Consider the following 17,818-nt stretch of genomic DNA (forward strand, 5'->3'; position numbering starts at 1 on the left):
TCAGATATTGGAAGGGTCAGTTTTATGCAGGAGAAAAAGGTTAAATGCTCAGCACCTTAGATGATGGAGGGCTTCTCCTGTACCACTGATATCATCCCAGAGTGAATTAATCTCATTAAGACTAATAGTTTCATGGCCATTGTGGATAGAGACTTGACATTATTATGTTTCATTAGTGGGTGGCATTGTGGCTCCAGTGGTTAGCTTTGTGGCATGGCAGTGTTGGGTCCTGGGTGTAATTCCTTGGGTGCTATCTGCTTGGAGTCTGCATGTTTGTCCTGTGTTTGTATGGGATTTGTCTGGATACTCCGAATTGCTCCCACAGTCTAAAGACACGCTGGTAGGTTAATTGGACCATGTAAAAAATTGGCCTCAGAGTGAGTGTGTGTATTTTTGTGTCTGTGTGTGCCCTGTGATGGACTTGTATCCCGCCTCTCGCCTGTTGCTCTCTGGGTTAGGATCTGACTCCCCCCATGACCTTATACAACATAAACTGGTTCAGAAAATAGATATGTATAAGCACGCTAACAGTAATTAATCTTGGAACTGGCTTCATTACTCTGTTCTCCTCCCCACTGATAGCTGACATGTGGTGCATGTTCTGGTAGACTTTGGCTGCCGTTGCATGGTGGTGATGGAGGGGAGTACCTATTACCTGTATAGCGCTTTGAGTGGAGTATCCAGAAAAGAACTAAAGAAGTGTTTAGAATCATCATCATCAGTAGTAGTAATAATTAGACACGCAATTTTGCTAATTGTGCTTGATAGTTCTGGGGAAACTCCAAAGTCCCTGTAATGTCAATTTCTAAATGAATAGGATGTGCTTTTCTTGGGATGTGTGTAATCCTCTACACAGGAACCCCTTGAGCATGATCCTAGGCAAGGTTTTGAATTCCTGATAGCCCACAAAATAAAAATCATATTTATTTTTGGGCTGTTACTATCTTTGTAATGGCCCCCTAAAATGATCATGCTACCTTTTAAAAGAGATCCTTACTCTGTATGCTTATTCCCCCATTCTTAAAGAAATTCAGAACAGTGGTCATTCCTCAGTGCTACATACTGTAGTTACAACAACTCAATACTTCACTGTGCTTGAGCATTTGCCTTGTTGTTATGGAAGGTACGACTTTGTTCAATTATACAATATGAAATGGTATGTCCATGCAATTTAAGATTAACAAGCATTGAAAGATATGACACTCGAGGCCTTCTAATCGGGAAATACTTCATAAATTAAGTATGTAGATTTGTGCCTTGCTTGTGTAATGAGTTTACTTTGAAAAGAAACAAAAATATCAAAACATTTCTTATACTGTATAATCCTCTTTTGCACTGCTTTTCATTTATATGCCTTTGTTTAAGTATTAACACCAATCTATTTTGTTAATGGAATTAATTTTTAGCCAATAATTTAGAGTGCATAACAAGAACTATTTAAACTCTTTTTTGAAACTGACAGTTGTAACTCATAAAGACAACAGGAGCGTTAGCTTTGTGCATTTTAGTCTTAGCCTCTCGTTGTTAATTTAAGTTTTTATGTAGTTTATGATCGTGAACTCATGGTGTCGCTGTCTACTAGTAAAAGAAAACTGGCTTTGCTTCGCTGCATCAGAACAACCATTAACAATCCTTTCAAAACCACCATCTTTGCCGTACAGAAGAAATGGTGATGGCAGTATAGGTCGGTTTGGTCAGATATTGCTTTTCTTTTCAATACTGGGTTTCGAAAAGAGCATTGGGAACTCTTGGTCGCTTTACCATGTGGAAATATGTCTTTTTAAACACTTTTGCAAGTACGATTTTTTCTAAGCATTGAAACAATGGCATCGAATTTTACAAAGAGGTATGTTACAGTTTTATTGTTGCTTTTTATGACCTGGAATGGTGCATATTCTGTAATTCGCTATTCGGTTGCCGAAGAGCTGGATGAAGGCTCGATTGTTGCAAATTTAGCTTCCGATTTAGGACTTGACGCAAAAAGGCTGATAGACCGTGATTTAAGGATTGATTCAGCTTCCAGCAAGCAGTATGTGGGAGTCAATAAAAATACGGGCGACTTGTACATAAAAGAGAGAATAGACAGAGAGCGTCTCTGTGGTAACAAAGATAACTGTTTTCTTAACCTCGACGTTATAGTTACAAAACCCCTTAAAATACAGAGTATTGAACTGGAGATTATTGACGTGAACGACAGCCCTCCCTATTTCGCCTCAGATCCTATAGAAATAGAAATTTATGAATCTTCTTCACCAGGCGATCGCATTTCGCTAGACAAAGCGATAGACTCCGACGTCGGGAAAAACAGGGTTCGCGCATACTATCTAAGTGAAAGTGAATATTTCGATATAGATGTCCAAAAAGGGAACGATGGGTCTAAATTTGCTGAACTGGTTTTGAGAAAGGCACTAGACAGAGAAGAAGAATCTGTTCATAATTTAGTACTCACCGCTGTCGATGGTGGAGAACCGTCTCATTCTGGCACTGTAAGCATTATTGTTCGTGTTCTAGATACAAATGACAACGCCCCTCACTTTGATCAGCTAACCTATAATGTGAGTATAGCTGAAAACGCCTTAATTGGAACTATTGTGGTAAAGCTTAATGCTACAGATGAAGATGAAGGATCTAACGCAGAGATAGTTTATTCTTTTAGTAGACATACAACCGACAGTGCACAACATAAATTCGCCTTGAATCCCAATAACGGAGAAGTCAACGTAAAGGGGGAACTGGATTACGAAGACACTCGTGTTTTTGAATTATACGTTCAAGCTAAAGATAAAGGGATGTATTCAATGACTGGACAATGCACGGTATTGATACACGTGGCTGATATAAATGATAACTCTCCAGAAATAACAATAAAATCTCTTTCGAATCCAATCTACGAGAACGTGACTGTAGGGACAGTGATTGCTCTTGTCAGTGTGTCCGACAGGGATTCTGGAGAAAACGGCAAAATGCGCTGTGAGATTCGAGAGAGGCTTCCCTTTACGCTCCAAAAATCCTCAGAGAATTATTACGCACTTCTTGTGAAGGAACCGTTGGACCGAGAAACCGTTTCAGAATACAACATCACCATTATCGTGGCAGATGAAGGGTTTCTGCCTCTGTCAAGCAACAAAACCATCCACTTGGAGCTCCTGGATGTGAATGACAATGCCCCTTCCTTTGGCACATCTGATATCACCATTTCAGTAGAGGAAAACAACGCTCCCGGGACAATATTTAACTCTGTCAGTGCTGTGGATCTGGACTTAAATGCAAACAGGCACATCAGGTATTCAATCCTGGATATTAAAAGCAGAAATAGTTCTGTGTCTAAATATTTTTCCATTAATCCAGAAAACGGCAACATTTACGCACTGCAGTCTCTTGATTACGAAGAGGTAAAGGCTTTTCGTTTTTGCGTCGAGGCTGTGGATTCAGGAGTTCCGCCACTCAGTAGCAATGTTACAGTGCACATAATTGTTCTGGATCAGAATGACAACAGTCCGGTTATAGTTTCTCCTTGGCGTCCACACGGCTCTGTAGCTGAGGAACTGATCCCGAGATCTACTGATAAAGGATACCTGGTGACCAAGGTGATCGCTATTGACGCAGATTCGGTACAGAACTCTCGGATTACGTACCAGTTTCTACAGATCACCGACTCCTCTTTATTCAGTCTGGACCAATACAACGGGGAAATCCGAACAATGAGAATGTTCAGTCAAAGAGATTCGAATAAACAAAAAATAGTTGTTCTCGCAAGAGACAACGGAGAACCTGCTCTCTCTTCTACAGTTACGATCAGGTTATCAACAGTGAGTCCTGCTCGGAAAGTTTCGACAGGAACGACTGAGGTACCAGTGGACTATGATTTATTTTCTGAATTGAATCTGTACTTACTCATCGGCTTGGGAGCGGTGGTGTTTCTTTTCTTGATAACTGTCTCAGTTATCATTGTTCTGAAGTGTCAGAGACCGAAGCCAGTTGAAGAGCCTCCTCCCTGTAGGAACAGTTTCCCCAGCCTCAGGAACTCTATGAACTCTCAGATAGCGGACTCCACCTTGATCTCCAGCGATGCCTACTGGTACAGTTTGTTTCTAGCGGAGACACGGAAGGGAAAAGTGGTTGTTAGACAGACTGTGCCAAACGGGGCTGGATACATCGTTTCCAGTATTCCAAGGAGCACAGGACTCACAGAGACGAGCGATTCAGCGACTTCAACTCTCCAGGTAAAGAAACTGGAAGTCTGACACTATTCATTATATTCATTTGGAGAAAAAAATGGCAAATGATCTTTGTATAATTATTTGTATAATTATTTTTGAATGAATCATGAGGATTGTTTGCGCAAATCAAAACGCTACACTGCTTATTTCACAACATATCGTTTTTGTATAATGTAAATTATGAGATGTACAGTACCATCATTTTAGAAGTGAATTTAATTCTGAACTATAGATGGCAGTGCTTTACATTTTAAATAATTACACAAACCTTGTGCATAGATTATGACTTCATCTCTCAAATGTATTTGATTTTAAATTTAAGAGTATCTTTTTCCACTCATAAAATGAAACACTGATGAATTAACCTGATGATGGGTACAAAGCAGCGTCGTTTGAAATCAGAGTAACCTTGTTCGATGGTTTACCAAATATAAGCAGTCTAGGACATCCCTTCTTCCAAATGAACAGGAAAAAAACAGAAAAAAACTCAACTGGATCTATTGTGAATAGTTTTGCTATCTATGTGGGGTTCATACGGACACTGATACGGAGTTGTTTTGAAGTAATTGTAAACTATACACCATACTTCGTACAGTACCTCTGAAACTGAAGTGACAGATGGATATTATGTACTTAAGAAATACTTATCGTATTATATGATATTACTGAAACATATTATTACTTTGCTAAATATAAAATACATATAAATCCCAAGACAAACTGTACATCTGACTGTATAGAGTTGAAGTTTTTTATTCAGCTTTACAGAATTGCTTGCTGATAGAAATATTCGAATGCCTGAGGTTCAATATGTTCATTGTTTTCACCTCTTTTTAATCACTAAAGAGCAAAAGCTTCCCTATTTCTAGATTTTGTCATCTAATATACTAAAAGAGACTTTACTTTCTGATGTTTCCTGTAGCCTAAACCGAGATTTCGTTTCAAATGCGGTATCATTACTACTCATAGAAAGATGCTGTTATTTTCAAGTGCGAGTTGTAGTGAGCGATGCTTGTAGACGCATAGTGTCGCTGTTCACCACCAAAATATTTTTCTAGAAAAATTGCAACGACCCTTAGCATTTTTCAGCAGAGAACCGTGCAGTTTGCAGATTCATGTACATGGGGAAGATAAGCTTTTCGCACTCACAAGAAATGTTCGCATTACATTTTTAATCGGAATTGGCGATTGATCATTGAGGACACATAACATATCCTCAGACTGGAAACTGGAGCCTTGGGACCTGACTGATTTGTATCCGAATTTCCTGAGGTGCGGTTATTCTCTGTACTGACACAATGCTTCTCGATTTTACACCGTTTAAAGGAGAAAGGTACGTGCTGTATCTATTGTCTCTTTCTTTGCTGTCAAACGTGGTACATTCTTTGATTAAGTACTCAATTCCAGAAGAAATGGCAGAGGGGTCCGTTGTTACAAATATCGCTACTCTTCTGGGACTTGATATGAGCAACCTAGCCAAACGCGAGATGCGACTCGATTTCACCTCCAGCAAGGCATATATAGATCTCAATAAAAACAGCGGGGAGCTGTTCATAAAAGAGAAAATTGATAGAGAGGAGTTGTGCGGACCCAGGGACTCATGCTTCCTGAATCTGGAAGTTATAATTAAAAACCCATTAAAGATTTACAGCGTCGAAATAGAAATAACAGATGTGAACGACAACTCACCCGTTTTTCCAATAAATAATATTGAGCTGGAAATTTCCGAATCGGCGTCACCGGGAGACAGGTTTTCTCTCGACAAAGCCACAGACAAAGATGTAGGCAAAAATACGGTCCGCACATACAAGCTGAGCGAATCTCCACATTTCTACATAGAAGTGCAGACACTAGACGACAGCTCCCGAGTTGCTGACCTGGTGTTGAAAAGAGCAATAGACCGAGAGCAGTATCCAAATGAGCATTTAATTTTGACTGCTGTCGATGGGGGAGTTCCCGAAAGGTCTGGCACTGCCAGCATCACCGTCCGTGTCTTGGATGCTAACGACAACGCCCCTCAGTTTGAGCAGGCAATCTATGTAGTAAACCTGACGGAAAATGCGGCAGTTGGGACTGTTGTACTTCATCTCAATGCTGTGGATTTAGACGATGGATCGAACGCGGAGGTTGTGTATTCATTTAGTAAACACACGTCCGAAAAGGCCCGGGAGAAATTCATCTTGGATCAGACAAAGGGAGAGATTCGGGTTAAAGGGGAAGTGAATTACGAAGAAATCAATATGTTTGAAATGTATGTTCAAGCCAAGGATAAAGGATCGAACCCAATGATGGGTAACTGTAAAGTGGTAATACACCTGATCGACATGAATGATAACCACCCTGAGATCAGTATTAAATCGCTGATGAGCCCTGTTCAAGAGAACGTTGCTGTAGGTACGGTCGTTGCCCTGATCGGGGTAACTGATGTGGATTCAGGTGATAATGGCAAAACTGACTGCCGCATCTCTGAAGACCTGCCTTTTACACTGAAGAGGTCTTCGGACAGTTTCTATGAACTTGTTGTTGCACAACCGCTGGATCGGGAGACAGACCCGGAGTATGAAGTCACTCTTATGGTTACAGACAGAGGGGTGCCTTCTTTGTCAAGTAATAAAACCTTAACTTTGAAGTTGCTGGATGTCAATGATAACCCACCGACATTCGAGAAGCCTTTTTACACAATATATGTACCTGAAAATAACGCACAAGGGGAGCTTTTAAGTTCTGTGGTCGCCCACGATCCAGATTTAGGAGCAAACGGCCATTTGACATATTCTATGTTGGAAAAAGAAGCCATAAATGTGTTGGTATTCAAATACTTCTCCGTGAACCCGGACAACGGCAACATTTACGCACTACAAACTTTTGATTTCGAGAAAGAGAAGGATTTCTTTTTTTATGTTGAAGCCAAGGATTCAGGTGTTCCTCCCCTCAGCGGTAATGTCAGCGTCCATATTATTATTCTCGATCAAAATGATAACAGTCCCGTCATCGTTTCGCCATGGCGCGCACAAGGTTCCGTAGCTGAAGAGCTGATTCCAAGATCGGCTGACCAAGGTTACCTGGTGACCAAAGTGATCGCCCTTGATGCAGATTCAGTGCAGAACTCACGGATTACATACAAGTTTCTACAGGTCACAGACTCTAAACTGTTTAGTCTTGACCAGTACAATGGGGAAGTTCGGATAATGAGAATGTTCACCCAGAGAGATTCTTTTAAACACAAACTTATCATCTTGGCCTGCGACAACGGGGAACCCGCTTTGTCGTCTACAGTTACTATCAAACTGTCAACGTTAAACCCCGTTGCAAAAGCTGTCTCGAGCTTGAATGAGGAGCCTTTGGAATATGACTTGTTTTCTGATTTAAATGTGTATTTGATAATCGGTTTAGGTTCCGTTTCTTTTCTGTTTTTGATAACTATATTCGTTATTATCGTGCTCAAGTGTCAGAAACCAAAACCTGCAGAAGAGCCTCCTCCCTGTAGGAACAGTTTCCCCAGCCTCAGGAACTCTGTGAACTCTCAGATAGCGGACTCCACCTTGATCTCCAGCGATGCCTACTGGTACAGTTTGTTTCTGGCGGAGACACGGAAGGGAAATATGGTTGTTAGACAGACTGTGCCGAACGGGGCTGGATACATCGTTTCCAGTATACCAAGGAGCACAGGGCAGACAGAGCCAACAGATTCCACAACATCAACACTACAGGTAGGGGATGTTCTGCTTTTCTGTACTTAAAGAAACAAAAGTCCCTTATCTTTCCTGGCCTTTTGTCCAGGATAGGTGAAACAAATGGATGATATGTTTTCCCTATCATGTACTGGCAATAACAAATTAATTATAGTTACCAGACAAATGTTCTGTAGTAAGCATAATACAGTTTCCAGTTACCAAATAAACTCCTGAAAGCATGGAATAATCCATACATTTCTGTCAAAGGTTTCTTTTCACGTTCCTCTTGAAACAAATTGATATTTCTTGAACCTGTATTTCTTTAATGGAAGGAAAGAAACATTACCTTATGGCCTAAAATAGTTGCAACTGTGAAAACAAAATCGTTACATTTTTAAATGTTTGCATGATGTAGTAGTGATGTTTCCTGGTCATTCTTTATATGATATGATTCAGGACATGGCTTTTAATTGTGAATGACTCTGCTCATTGTAACTACAGAAATAAATAAATTAAGTTAAATAATTACTAATAATAATTGTTGTGATCTAGCACAAGTGTGGTAATCATCATGAAATGCTTTAAAGACAACACAACCAGCCCTTTTATATCAAGGAAGATGCCTTCTTCTCAGTACACATTACCTGGATTTAGAGCAATAATTTTATTAGAGAGCTGTTTGAAACCCTACTAAAACGGTGGTGGTAATTTGAAAATAATGTAGTTTGTACTTTGCTGTTACACTTTTAGTACAGGAATGTAAACATATAATGTGAAAGACCTACAGATGAGCAAGTGGTATTTTAGGATGGACGTACATTTTTTTTTATACTTCCTGCTGTCTTGCTTTCTCATAATCTATTATGTTACAAAGTGTAGGCAAAAGAAAAAGTCATATTGTAGCACAAATAAGAGCTGCTGTTTTTAGGCCTTGACCTTTTAAAAGCCAGAAGACTACAAAATTAATTAGGTGTCTGGACAGAAGTATTGTTTTTCACTACTAAACTACAGTCTGACAGTCATTATAAATAAGATTTAACATGACTAATTACATGATCTTCACTTGTTTTCTGAGTGGTGTACAGCCTCTGAGGTTAAGTTTAGTTTATAAAGTCATTTCTTTTGCAACTGAGGTATTTTTTAAAGTCCTTGTGTTGCAGTTGTACAATGCAGTGCTTGGTGCTGTATGTGGTACAGTGCAATTTCCTTCTAACATTTGCTTTTTGTGTTGACAACATAAGAAAGCAGAAAACTTCATTTGTATCCTAACTTTATTATTTAAATAAGCAAACACACCAGAAAGTTAGGATAAATGTACTGGATTGCAATGACAAGCTGTGTTCATTTTTTCATTTTTTCACTCATAATGGTAATAACTGAATCTATCTTCATTTGCCAAATGTTTCAATTGGAAATTTGTAATGAACATTGTTGGTGGAGAAAATTTTGGTTCATTTTCAGGTCCCAGGTTTTATACCATCCTTCTTATACTGTACATTGCTGCTGGAATGAATTGTTGGGCAAACCTCATTATGTTTATTAGTCATTTCTTGGGTTTCATACTTTCAGGGCAATGGTATTGTTACAGATAGAAGTTTATGAAAACAGAGAAAATCACAAAATAACCAAATGGATCAATCCATAAGTAAAAAAATTATTATACCCATATAATATTGAATATATAACCCCAATATAATTATATATCATTTAACTATATAATTATAATCCCCAACTTGTAAATGATTTTGCCAAGAATAAGCCAGAGTGGTTAGTACAATTAGATTTAAGTTCTTTGTTCTCTGACACAGCTCATTCAGCCACACTGGAATCAACAAATATTTATTCATAATGATAACACACACACCAAACTACACACAACATAAACATACAACACACTTGTTACGCTCAGCGCTGGTCCTGGGCATAGCTAAAGTAGGGGACCACCTTCGGCCCTGAGGCAGCCAGGGGGCCCCTCAATGTACAACACAACTGTAACGGGAACTTGTCCAGGCGCCCATGAATATTTATTTCTACATATCCTTTCTACAAAGGTTTCAGTGTAGTACTTGGTCAGTTATGATTTGCTATAATTTTAAAGTGACAGAGGTCCTGTTTATCATTTATTGTTATTAATGTTCTATTTATGACTTTCAATGTTAAAATGCCTTATCTTTGTAAAATGTGTGCGTTGTGCTTTTGTTTATGAATTATCTATTATGTGTTTTTCAGAGCTGGGTAATAACTGATTTTTAGCTTCATAATTCTTTTATTTAATTGTCCTAAATAGTAAAATAAGTTTGGTGTGGGAGCTGATAATAGTCGTGTATGCATAAATCTTGATCTAGAGAGGCCCCTTTCCAAGATCTTGCCTAGGGCTTCCAAATACCAAATTCCAAATAGGGTTATGCTGTTTTACAAATTTACAAACAAGGGTCCCATAGGCCTAGCATCCTAACCACCCAGAAAAAAATGCAGACATCTACTAAATTTTCAAACTCATATACTACCTAAAAAGGCTAAAAGAAGAGATAACCTACTTTTTAAACCAAACAGAATACAACCTGTGGTTAAATCTCTCTCTGCAAACCAGTTGCCATCAGAACTTATCTCCCTATTCTTAAAATGCACCTACTAACCAGGAGAGACCAATTTTTACCACAGGATTCTTTAGCTAGGAAGTCAGAGTTGCTTAATAACAGTAATAAAAATAACATAATAAAAGTCTGATCTTTTTTGGGTGACCTGAAGAAAGAACTCTTACCTTCCCTCTCTTTTTTCTCTTGTCTTCCTCTTTCTGCTTCCTTCCTCCTCTCTCCTTATTCCCCTTTCTGACCCCCTGTTTTATGCTGTGTTCCTGAGCTGTTGATTGACACTTAATCACTTACCCAGAACCTAATTAAGCTAAACCATGGTAAACTTTACAAGTGCTTTGATCACTGAATCTGGGTCCCCTACATCAGCAAACACATCATGAGATCTGGAATGTTCTGTAAGAATTTTAATTTTATCTTGGCGCCTAGGAACAAGACAAAATGTTTGGTGTTTTGCTACTGTTTTCTTATATTCTTGTGAAAATTGAAGCATTAGCCTGAGGCTGAAGCATTGTAAGTATAACAGAAATTCATTATCTATAATGAAAACTTTTAATTTCACACAGCAATGAGAAGCCTAAGGTAAGTGGACTCAAGACATAAAAGCATTTTTTGTGTTTAAAGTTAAAAAGATACAAAAACTTTATTTCTAGGTAAAACGTGTATTGAAAATGCAACTGACACTGAGAATTCAAGAGAGATCCGAATTTATGTTTAATAATACACACAAAAAACATGTATGCATTGCTTATGGTTTTGCCTTAAATTACATTATTTTATTCATATATTTGGATGATATGCAACTTAAAATAAAATATGATCTATAGCTCCCAAATTAATTTTCAGTACAATATCTTTCACTTTTACTTTTAATTATATTTCAACACATCTACTTGAAACCCCTTTTTTTCTCAATTTCAAAAACAGACCACATCCTTTAAAAACATGACATTCCTGCTTAGTTGATAGATTTATTTGTCACAAAATCCTATAATAAGGTATATCTTGTGGTCTATTAATACAAAATATTCTTCCTTATGTTAGAATTTGTAAAATTGAACTGAACTATATGATATAACTAAACATGATTCACGTACAATTTGTAGCAACATCATGCACAGAGGCACAATAGCTTTATAGTTCAGTGTTTGGTTCCTGGAACTTTTGGTTTAATTTGCTGTTGTATGGGGAAATTATGCGTTGAATATAACATTAAGTCACATTCTGGAATAATTGGATAAAATGATTCTGCTCCTATGTTAGATATGTTCAGTTGTTTCTTTACAAAACAAGTATTGGTACATCAGATGTTTGGCTTTCAGAATTATTACATCAACTTTCAGATTTTTGAAGAAACTAGAGCCAAAATATTGTACACTCCACTTTGAGAGAAAAAATGAAAGTGAATTTTGTAAGATTTTATGCCTTTGGGAAATTCAAGACCAAAAGGCCTGAAATCAAAACCAAAATCTAAGTGTGTCACCCTTTCTTGGAATTTTGGATTGTATTATCTAAAAAGAACATAAAAAGAATAATTACAATATTGGTTTTATTTGGCAGAGGCTCAGGATTAAGTGGTAGACAGTGTTCAGGTCAGGACTAAGGTATGTTTCTGATCTGTCTGCTTCCTAAGTGCCTGCTAGATATTTCCATGACTGCACCTAGTGCTAGTGTGTGTCACTGTCTCTGAACACTCAATTCACAAGCACTGAATGATAATTCATAAAGGGCAAAAAAACTACAAACCTGGATATGAAACACTATTCTGCATGTTTATATATACAGTATATGCGTTTCCTCTTATTTTGCAGATATGAAGTGTTTTGTTTTATTCACAAGATTAAACCACTGTGATGTGACCTAGATATCTGCCACAGTTATAAAAAGCACTTCTAGCCACCCTCCCACATAATCCAAAGCATGGAACTGACAGGGCTTCTGAAATGAGGCTAATAACTCACATAAAAAACTGAATACCAGCAGCAGCAGCACCAGCGTATTTTCACAACCTGAGAGGGTAAGCACAGGCCTCATGAGGAATTCCACCTTGAATGAAGTGCATGTAACTGGCTTCATTGAAAGTGGAAATGGACTTTTATCCTCCGTAACTAATTTATTTTTATTTTTCCCCTTGTTGGCAGGAATCCAGCAGTGGTTTCCCATGAGGCCAGCTTTCCTGGTGGAATCTCATCAGCATGAATCCGTCAGCAACACAGAAAAAACCTCCCCAACTGACACCAGTCCCGAGGGCACCAGTGATGTGAACCACCACCTCTATGCCCCTGTCATCCTCCCTGAGTGCTCCTGACTGATATGTCCTACCCACCTTCAAGCATGACTCTGCATGGCTATAGAACCAGAATGGGCTCATTAAAAACAATATCGAAACACTCCTTGACTGGCATCTGCACCGGCACCTCAAGAAATAGAGGGACAGTATGAAAATGAAAAAAAGCTCATTGATGTCCTTGAAGAAAACTCCATCCCAAAATCGCAGGAAAACTTGTCTTCTGAGAAACTGCAAAATAGAAGGAGAACAGAAAAAATGCCTTTTACTGTGTTCTGGTAGGTCCTACCCATGATGGGTAGCGCACTAAGGAAAAATATATGGCACGTAGGACTGAGGAGCTGTTTTATAGCCTAGCTTTTGTAACCCCATATTTTTATCCCTGTTAGTATTCAAAATCTCTGTGCTGTTGTTATCAGTCACAATCTTCACCATTAATTTCAGTGATATCTGACATTAGAAAAATGTTCAAGAATGTTGTCTTAAAAATGGGATCAGTTTAGAACACAAAACACATATGCTTCGTTTTCATTAGGTAAAAGGCACCCATAGCCTAAATACGTTTCCTTAAAATAACTCATGATTTAAATATTTGTTAACAGAACCCATTTACATGATTGAATTGACATCTTGAATTATATGTAGTAATGAAGGTAAAGGTCACTCAGGATTTAATCTAAGTAAAAAGCCATTTTGGTGCACTATTGTTAAAAATACTTCAACTAATTCAGGAAGGTATGATTTTTAGTTGTTTCTGATTTTTGCATAAGCAAACTGGATTTGGACAACTTTGTAGCTAGATATGATACCTCAAGCCAAATCATTCAGATTAACAATTCCATGGTAACAAGTCTCTTTTTATTCTCACACTGTGAAAAATGGCTTAGAAATTTTAATTTTTAGTGAATTAAGCCACTTGAACTGGTCTTTTTACTTGCTGTCGAAGAGGTCTTCAACCTACAGTAGTCATAAAATGTTTTGAATAGAAATTACACATTGTGAGAACACGTTAATGTATTTGATGTGTTAATTTAATCTAGGTTTTTATTTAGGTTACATTTATAGATAAAGCAAAAGTAGTGTTGAATTTTGTGCAATGAATTAAGCACTGGCCACGTTTTAATGTTTACATTTATTTTATAAAATGTATGACTGAAAATAAGCAAAAATTATTGACTATATAACTTTTAATGCTGCTTTGTGTGTAAGCTTTTATCCAAGTGCTTTGTGTAAAGTATTATATTAGTGGTGCAATACATAGTCTGCTTTTTACATACTGATAGTATATTAAAGTATCACACTGCAAGTGAGGTGACCCACATCCTTACATGTAACCAAAATAATATAAATTGTAGAACTAGTAGGTCATTTGATTCTCAAGTGGGCCCATAGCACGAATTTCTGTAAGATGAGGAAAAGACTAAAAGCAAAAGGAGACTACAAAGATGAACAATGAATCAAATATCTTCCACATACTAAATCTGGGAAAACTGTTTTAAATTTGCAATAAAGCTTAAAATAATTTAGCTTAAGAGCTTTTAACATACATCCAATGGAACCTCTAAATTATCAAGTGTACATTTTCTCTCCCAAATATATCTGTAATTCTCAGGTCTGCTATTGTCTTTTCAGTGTTCATTACTGTCATTCAGAAATTGGTATTTAAATACTTTAGCTGGTGTGATATGTAATGTCCCAACTGATGTTTATTTTCTTATTATTTTTACATTTTCTTGCAGTATGTATGGCACAGAGTGTGGTTTATTTCCGATCCATTTTGTAAACAATATGCATCAAGTGTTCAATGACTCTGAGCCTGTTTCTATAACCTTTGACCCCCTGGGATGGGAAGCACAGTTAGAATATCATGTCAAAGGCCTTACGTTGTAAGCAAGGTAAAGAGGGATTCTGTTTTAGATAGTTAGCCTTTGCAATTTCTGATGGAAATTATCTCTAAAAAGAGCATCCATTAAGTTTTACAGGGTGCAAGTGAATATTGGAAGATGTCCTGAAAGTCATTCCTATGAAACAAGATTCAATGAAGTGTTATTATTTTCAGACTTATTTTCCTTGTGCATCGAAGGGGAAAGAGAACATTCCCTGAAAGCCAATAAATACATGACAGATGCCTCTACCCTCTGGTCTCATGAATATCAAGCTTTACACAGAGGTTCCTTATATCTGTTCTAAAATCCCATTGTTAGGCCTTATCAATAATAAGGAACTTTTTCACTTTCAGTTCTTCAATATCTGTGGAGATTATCTCAAGAATTAAATATTTGTATGTCCAATTATACTTTAAGGGCATTTTTTACTGTTAAAACAATAAATGTACTGTATATACTTGCTCATTGTTATTCTATATGACAAAATCCATACTTATGTTTTATTTATTGCCTGTGATATTAACTCTGAATTTATTTCAAGACATTCAATATCTGTACAGAATGCATGGTATATGAATTAGGTAAGCAGTTTTTACCACAGGAACTGTAATTAGACTCCAATGAAACATGCACAAATAAAAAAGAAAGGCATTGATTTGGGAGGTTAGGATATTCATGTATGGAAATAGTGATTTTTTTCTTTACCTTTTTGTCTTGCACAATGCAGCCTTACACTCTTTATTCTTTAAGAGTGTCTCTTTTGCAATAGTTTTCTCCTTGATTCTACTAAATACAAGACACATGAGGAATATTTAAGTATTGTATGTATTTTACTTATGCCTTCAGTTATATTTTCCGGTTAATTTTTTCTGACAACTGTTTTGATTTTGATTTTTGATTTGGAGCCTTTTGGATTTTGAGTTTTGCATTTCTATGGAAAGGCAAAGGAGAGATTAATTAAACATGCAACCAGCTGTTTATTTTCTGGGCTAATTCTGAGACATCACAAACATCGACCAACATATCTGGACCCACTTGAGAAGAAATATTTAAAGCCTCTATCATCATATAATTATTAGATAATGTATTCTACATTAGGAAACATTGTGCTGAATGTCTTGTGTTTTTCCTAAAATGCAAATAGACATATAAATTAGCGGCCTCTCATTGAGATAGTTTTAACTCATAGCGTATCTGAAACATTCTGTAAAAAAAGTCAATTCTAAGTGCATACAAACGCTAGACAACAATTCTGAGGGATTTAGAGACTTTTATATCTAATTTCAAACTTGAAAGAAACACAATAAGTAAATAAAATAGCTTCTTTCAGATAGCTAATGAGTTAAAGCTATGTGACTAGGATATTTATTTTAGGCATATCAATGACAGTTCAGGACTATGACCATGGGTTTGCTCTGCACTGACATTATTTTCAAAAAGGTGTTGGAGCGCAGGTACATATGTAGGTTAAAAGAAACATTTAATCCGAGTACATCTCACATTTACCAGCTTCTTAATGTGTTTACTAGGTTTTTACTGGATAATATATTTTGAACCACATTTCTCTCCAATCTGAATTGCTTGGGGTGAAATACTGGTAAGGTGTGTGCTATAGGCCAAAATAAAAATATATATATTGTTGTGCTTGTGTCTCTGTGATTAAGTATTGGGTGATTATTTGTTTAATGATGCTGCCCACTCTGCATGGCATTTTATCATTATTTTTGTAAGGAAGGTTGGCACTGTCTCCTGAAGCAAATGAAGTATGCTAGTGAAATAGAGCAGGAGTGTGGGCATGGATTGCTTTCTGGTAATGCTGGATGGTGTTTTGCTTGTAAATACTGAAGTTTGAATAAAAGCTTTCAAACGAATACTCTTTTGTTAGTATTCTTCCCTCTGCATGAAAACAAATGCATCAATTTCAAATTCATTATCTTAGAATTTAGGAACGTAAATTCTTAAAATTTAGGAATATATGTAAATAGTTCAGACTATCGTTCTCTTTCTGTCATTGTTGTAGTCAGCAGACATTTTATAAACAAATAATTTATCTAAACTGGTTTTCACATGCCACATAATAGAAGAATAGAAATAAAATAACTAATAGGAACATTAGAACCACGACTAGCATTTCTAGGACATCAGATCTTTAGGTTTCCTCCTCTGTGGTATTGTACAGTGAACAATTGCAATATCTTATCCTTCCCATGTAAAAAGTTCCTTTCAGGTTTTCCCCCTTTCCTTCTGTTTTTATTTACCAAAAGCAATAAAGCATGTGTGAATAAGGTGTTAACCACTACACAGCCAACAAACTGTTTGTAGTAACATTTTATAATTCATGAGTCAGCCCATTTTTATAACTTATTTTTTTTAATTGTGACAATTTTACATTTTCGACATGATATCGTACTAAATTTAAGCGTGAAATGTGATATATATATATACGATTAAATAATGATCAGAGCTTTGTAATAACTGCAAAAGATACAATAAGGAGAAAAATTCAAACATTTAACCTATCCTCACTGAATAAAATGTATTACAATTGGAAGTTAATGGTGTAAACCATTTTCAAATAAACCTTAGGACACTGAAGAACTCATTTTAAAGTCTGAATTACAACCCTTTATTAATTTGGCAAAAATCCCATTGAACACAACGAGGTAAGTTTCCATATAATATCTCAAGACCTTTCAATATTCATTTTTTTATCATTTTCATCAAAAACCTACAGCTATAGAAGAACAGTTACAATGTATATAATAAACAGAACTGGTATTTAATGTAGTAGCTATATTTAAAACACCTAATGATGATTTTTACTTTTAATATATTACATATTGACAAATAACAATTTCGATTGAAATAATGCCCAGTTTGTCATACATATGTTATACATATATAGAAAACAATATATGTCTATTGCTAGCCAAATCTGCTGGTCTGCTTTAATGTTCAGCTGTCAGCTTGTTGTATCTCAGGACCATGGACAGCAACCAGCGTCTTGCTGCTCCGTTGCCATAGCAACACACAGTTAACATAGCCAGACAGAAAAACGCTCTGCTTTAAAGCTGATCCCTTTTCCAAATCCAGGTTACAAAGCACTCGGATTTATTACTCACTTAAAATTTGTAATTACTCAAATGTAAATATTTAACAC

General features: G+C 36.7%; 1 protein-coding gene and 1 long non-coding RNA gene across 15 annotated transcripts in view; one reads left to right on the plus strand and one right to left on the minus strand.

Moving 5' to 3' along the window:
• The window catches only part of LOC138241894 (uncharacterized), a 37,948-nt gene extending 31,950 nt beyond the window's left edge, over positions 1 to 5,998 (minus strand). For 4 of the 5 annotated variants that reach the window (XR_011191187.1, XR_011191186.1, XR_011191184.1 and 1 more), the window contains exons 1-2: positions 5,910 to 5,998; positions 3,895 to 4,091 (exon numbers count right to left, since the gene is read on the minus strand). This is a non-coding gene — a long non-coding RNA (uncharacterized lncRNA). Of the gene's footprint in view, positions 1 to 2,449; positions 2,520 to 3,894; positions 4,092 to 5,909 lie in introns of those variants that run through there. The other variant, XR_011191185.1, reaches the window with a different exon arrangement.
• LOC102699221 (protocadherin alpha-C2-like) overlaps positions 1 to 16,529 on the plus strand; it is a 47,991-nt gene extending 31,462 nt beyond the window's left edge. For 8 of the 10 annotated variants that reach the window (XM_069196133.1, XM_069196136.1, XM_069196137.1 and 5 more), the window contains exon 2: positions 12,627 to 16,529. In XM_069196133.1, the coding sequence (XP_069052234.1) occupies positions 12,627 to 12,650 (24 nt within the window). In that variant the 3' untranslated portion in view covers positions 12,651 to 16,529. The other 2 variants (XM_069196138.1, XM_015349878.2) reach the window with 2 other exon arrangements.
• The last annotated feature ends 1,289 nt before the right edge of the window (positions 16,530 to 17,818 follow it).

Source organism: Lepisosteus oculatus, chromosome 11 (genome assembly GCF_040954835.1).
Source record: "Lepisosteus oculatus isolate fLepOcu1 chromosome 11, fLepOcu1.hap2, whole genome shotgun sequence".
Classification (NCBI taxonomy): domain Eukaryota; kingdom Metazoa; phylum Chordata; class Actinopteri; order Semionotiformes; family Lepisosteidae; genus Lepisosteus; species Lepisosteus oculatus.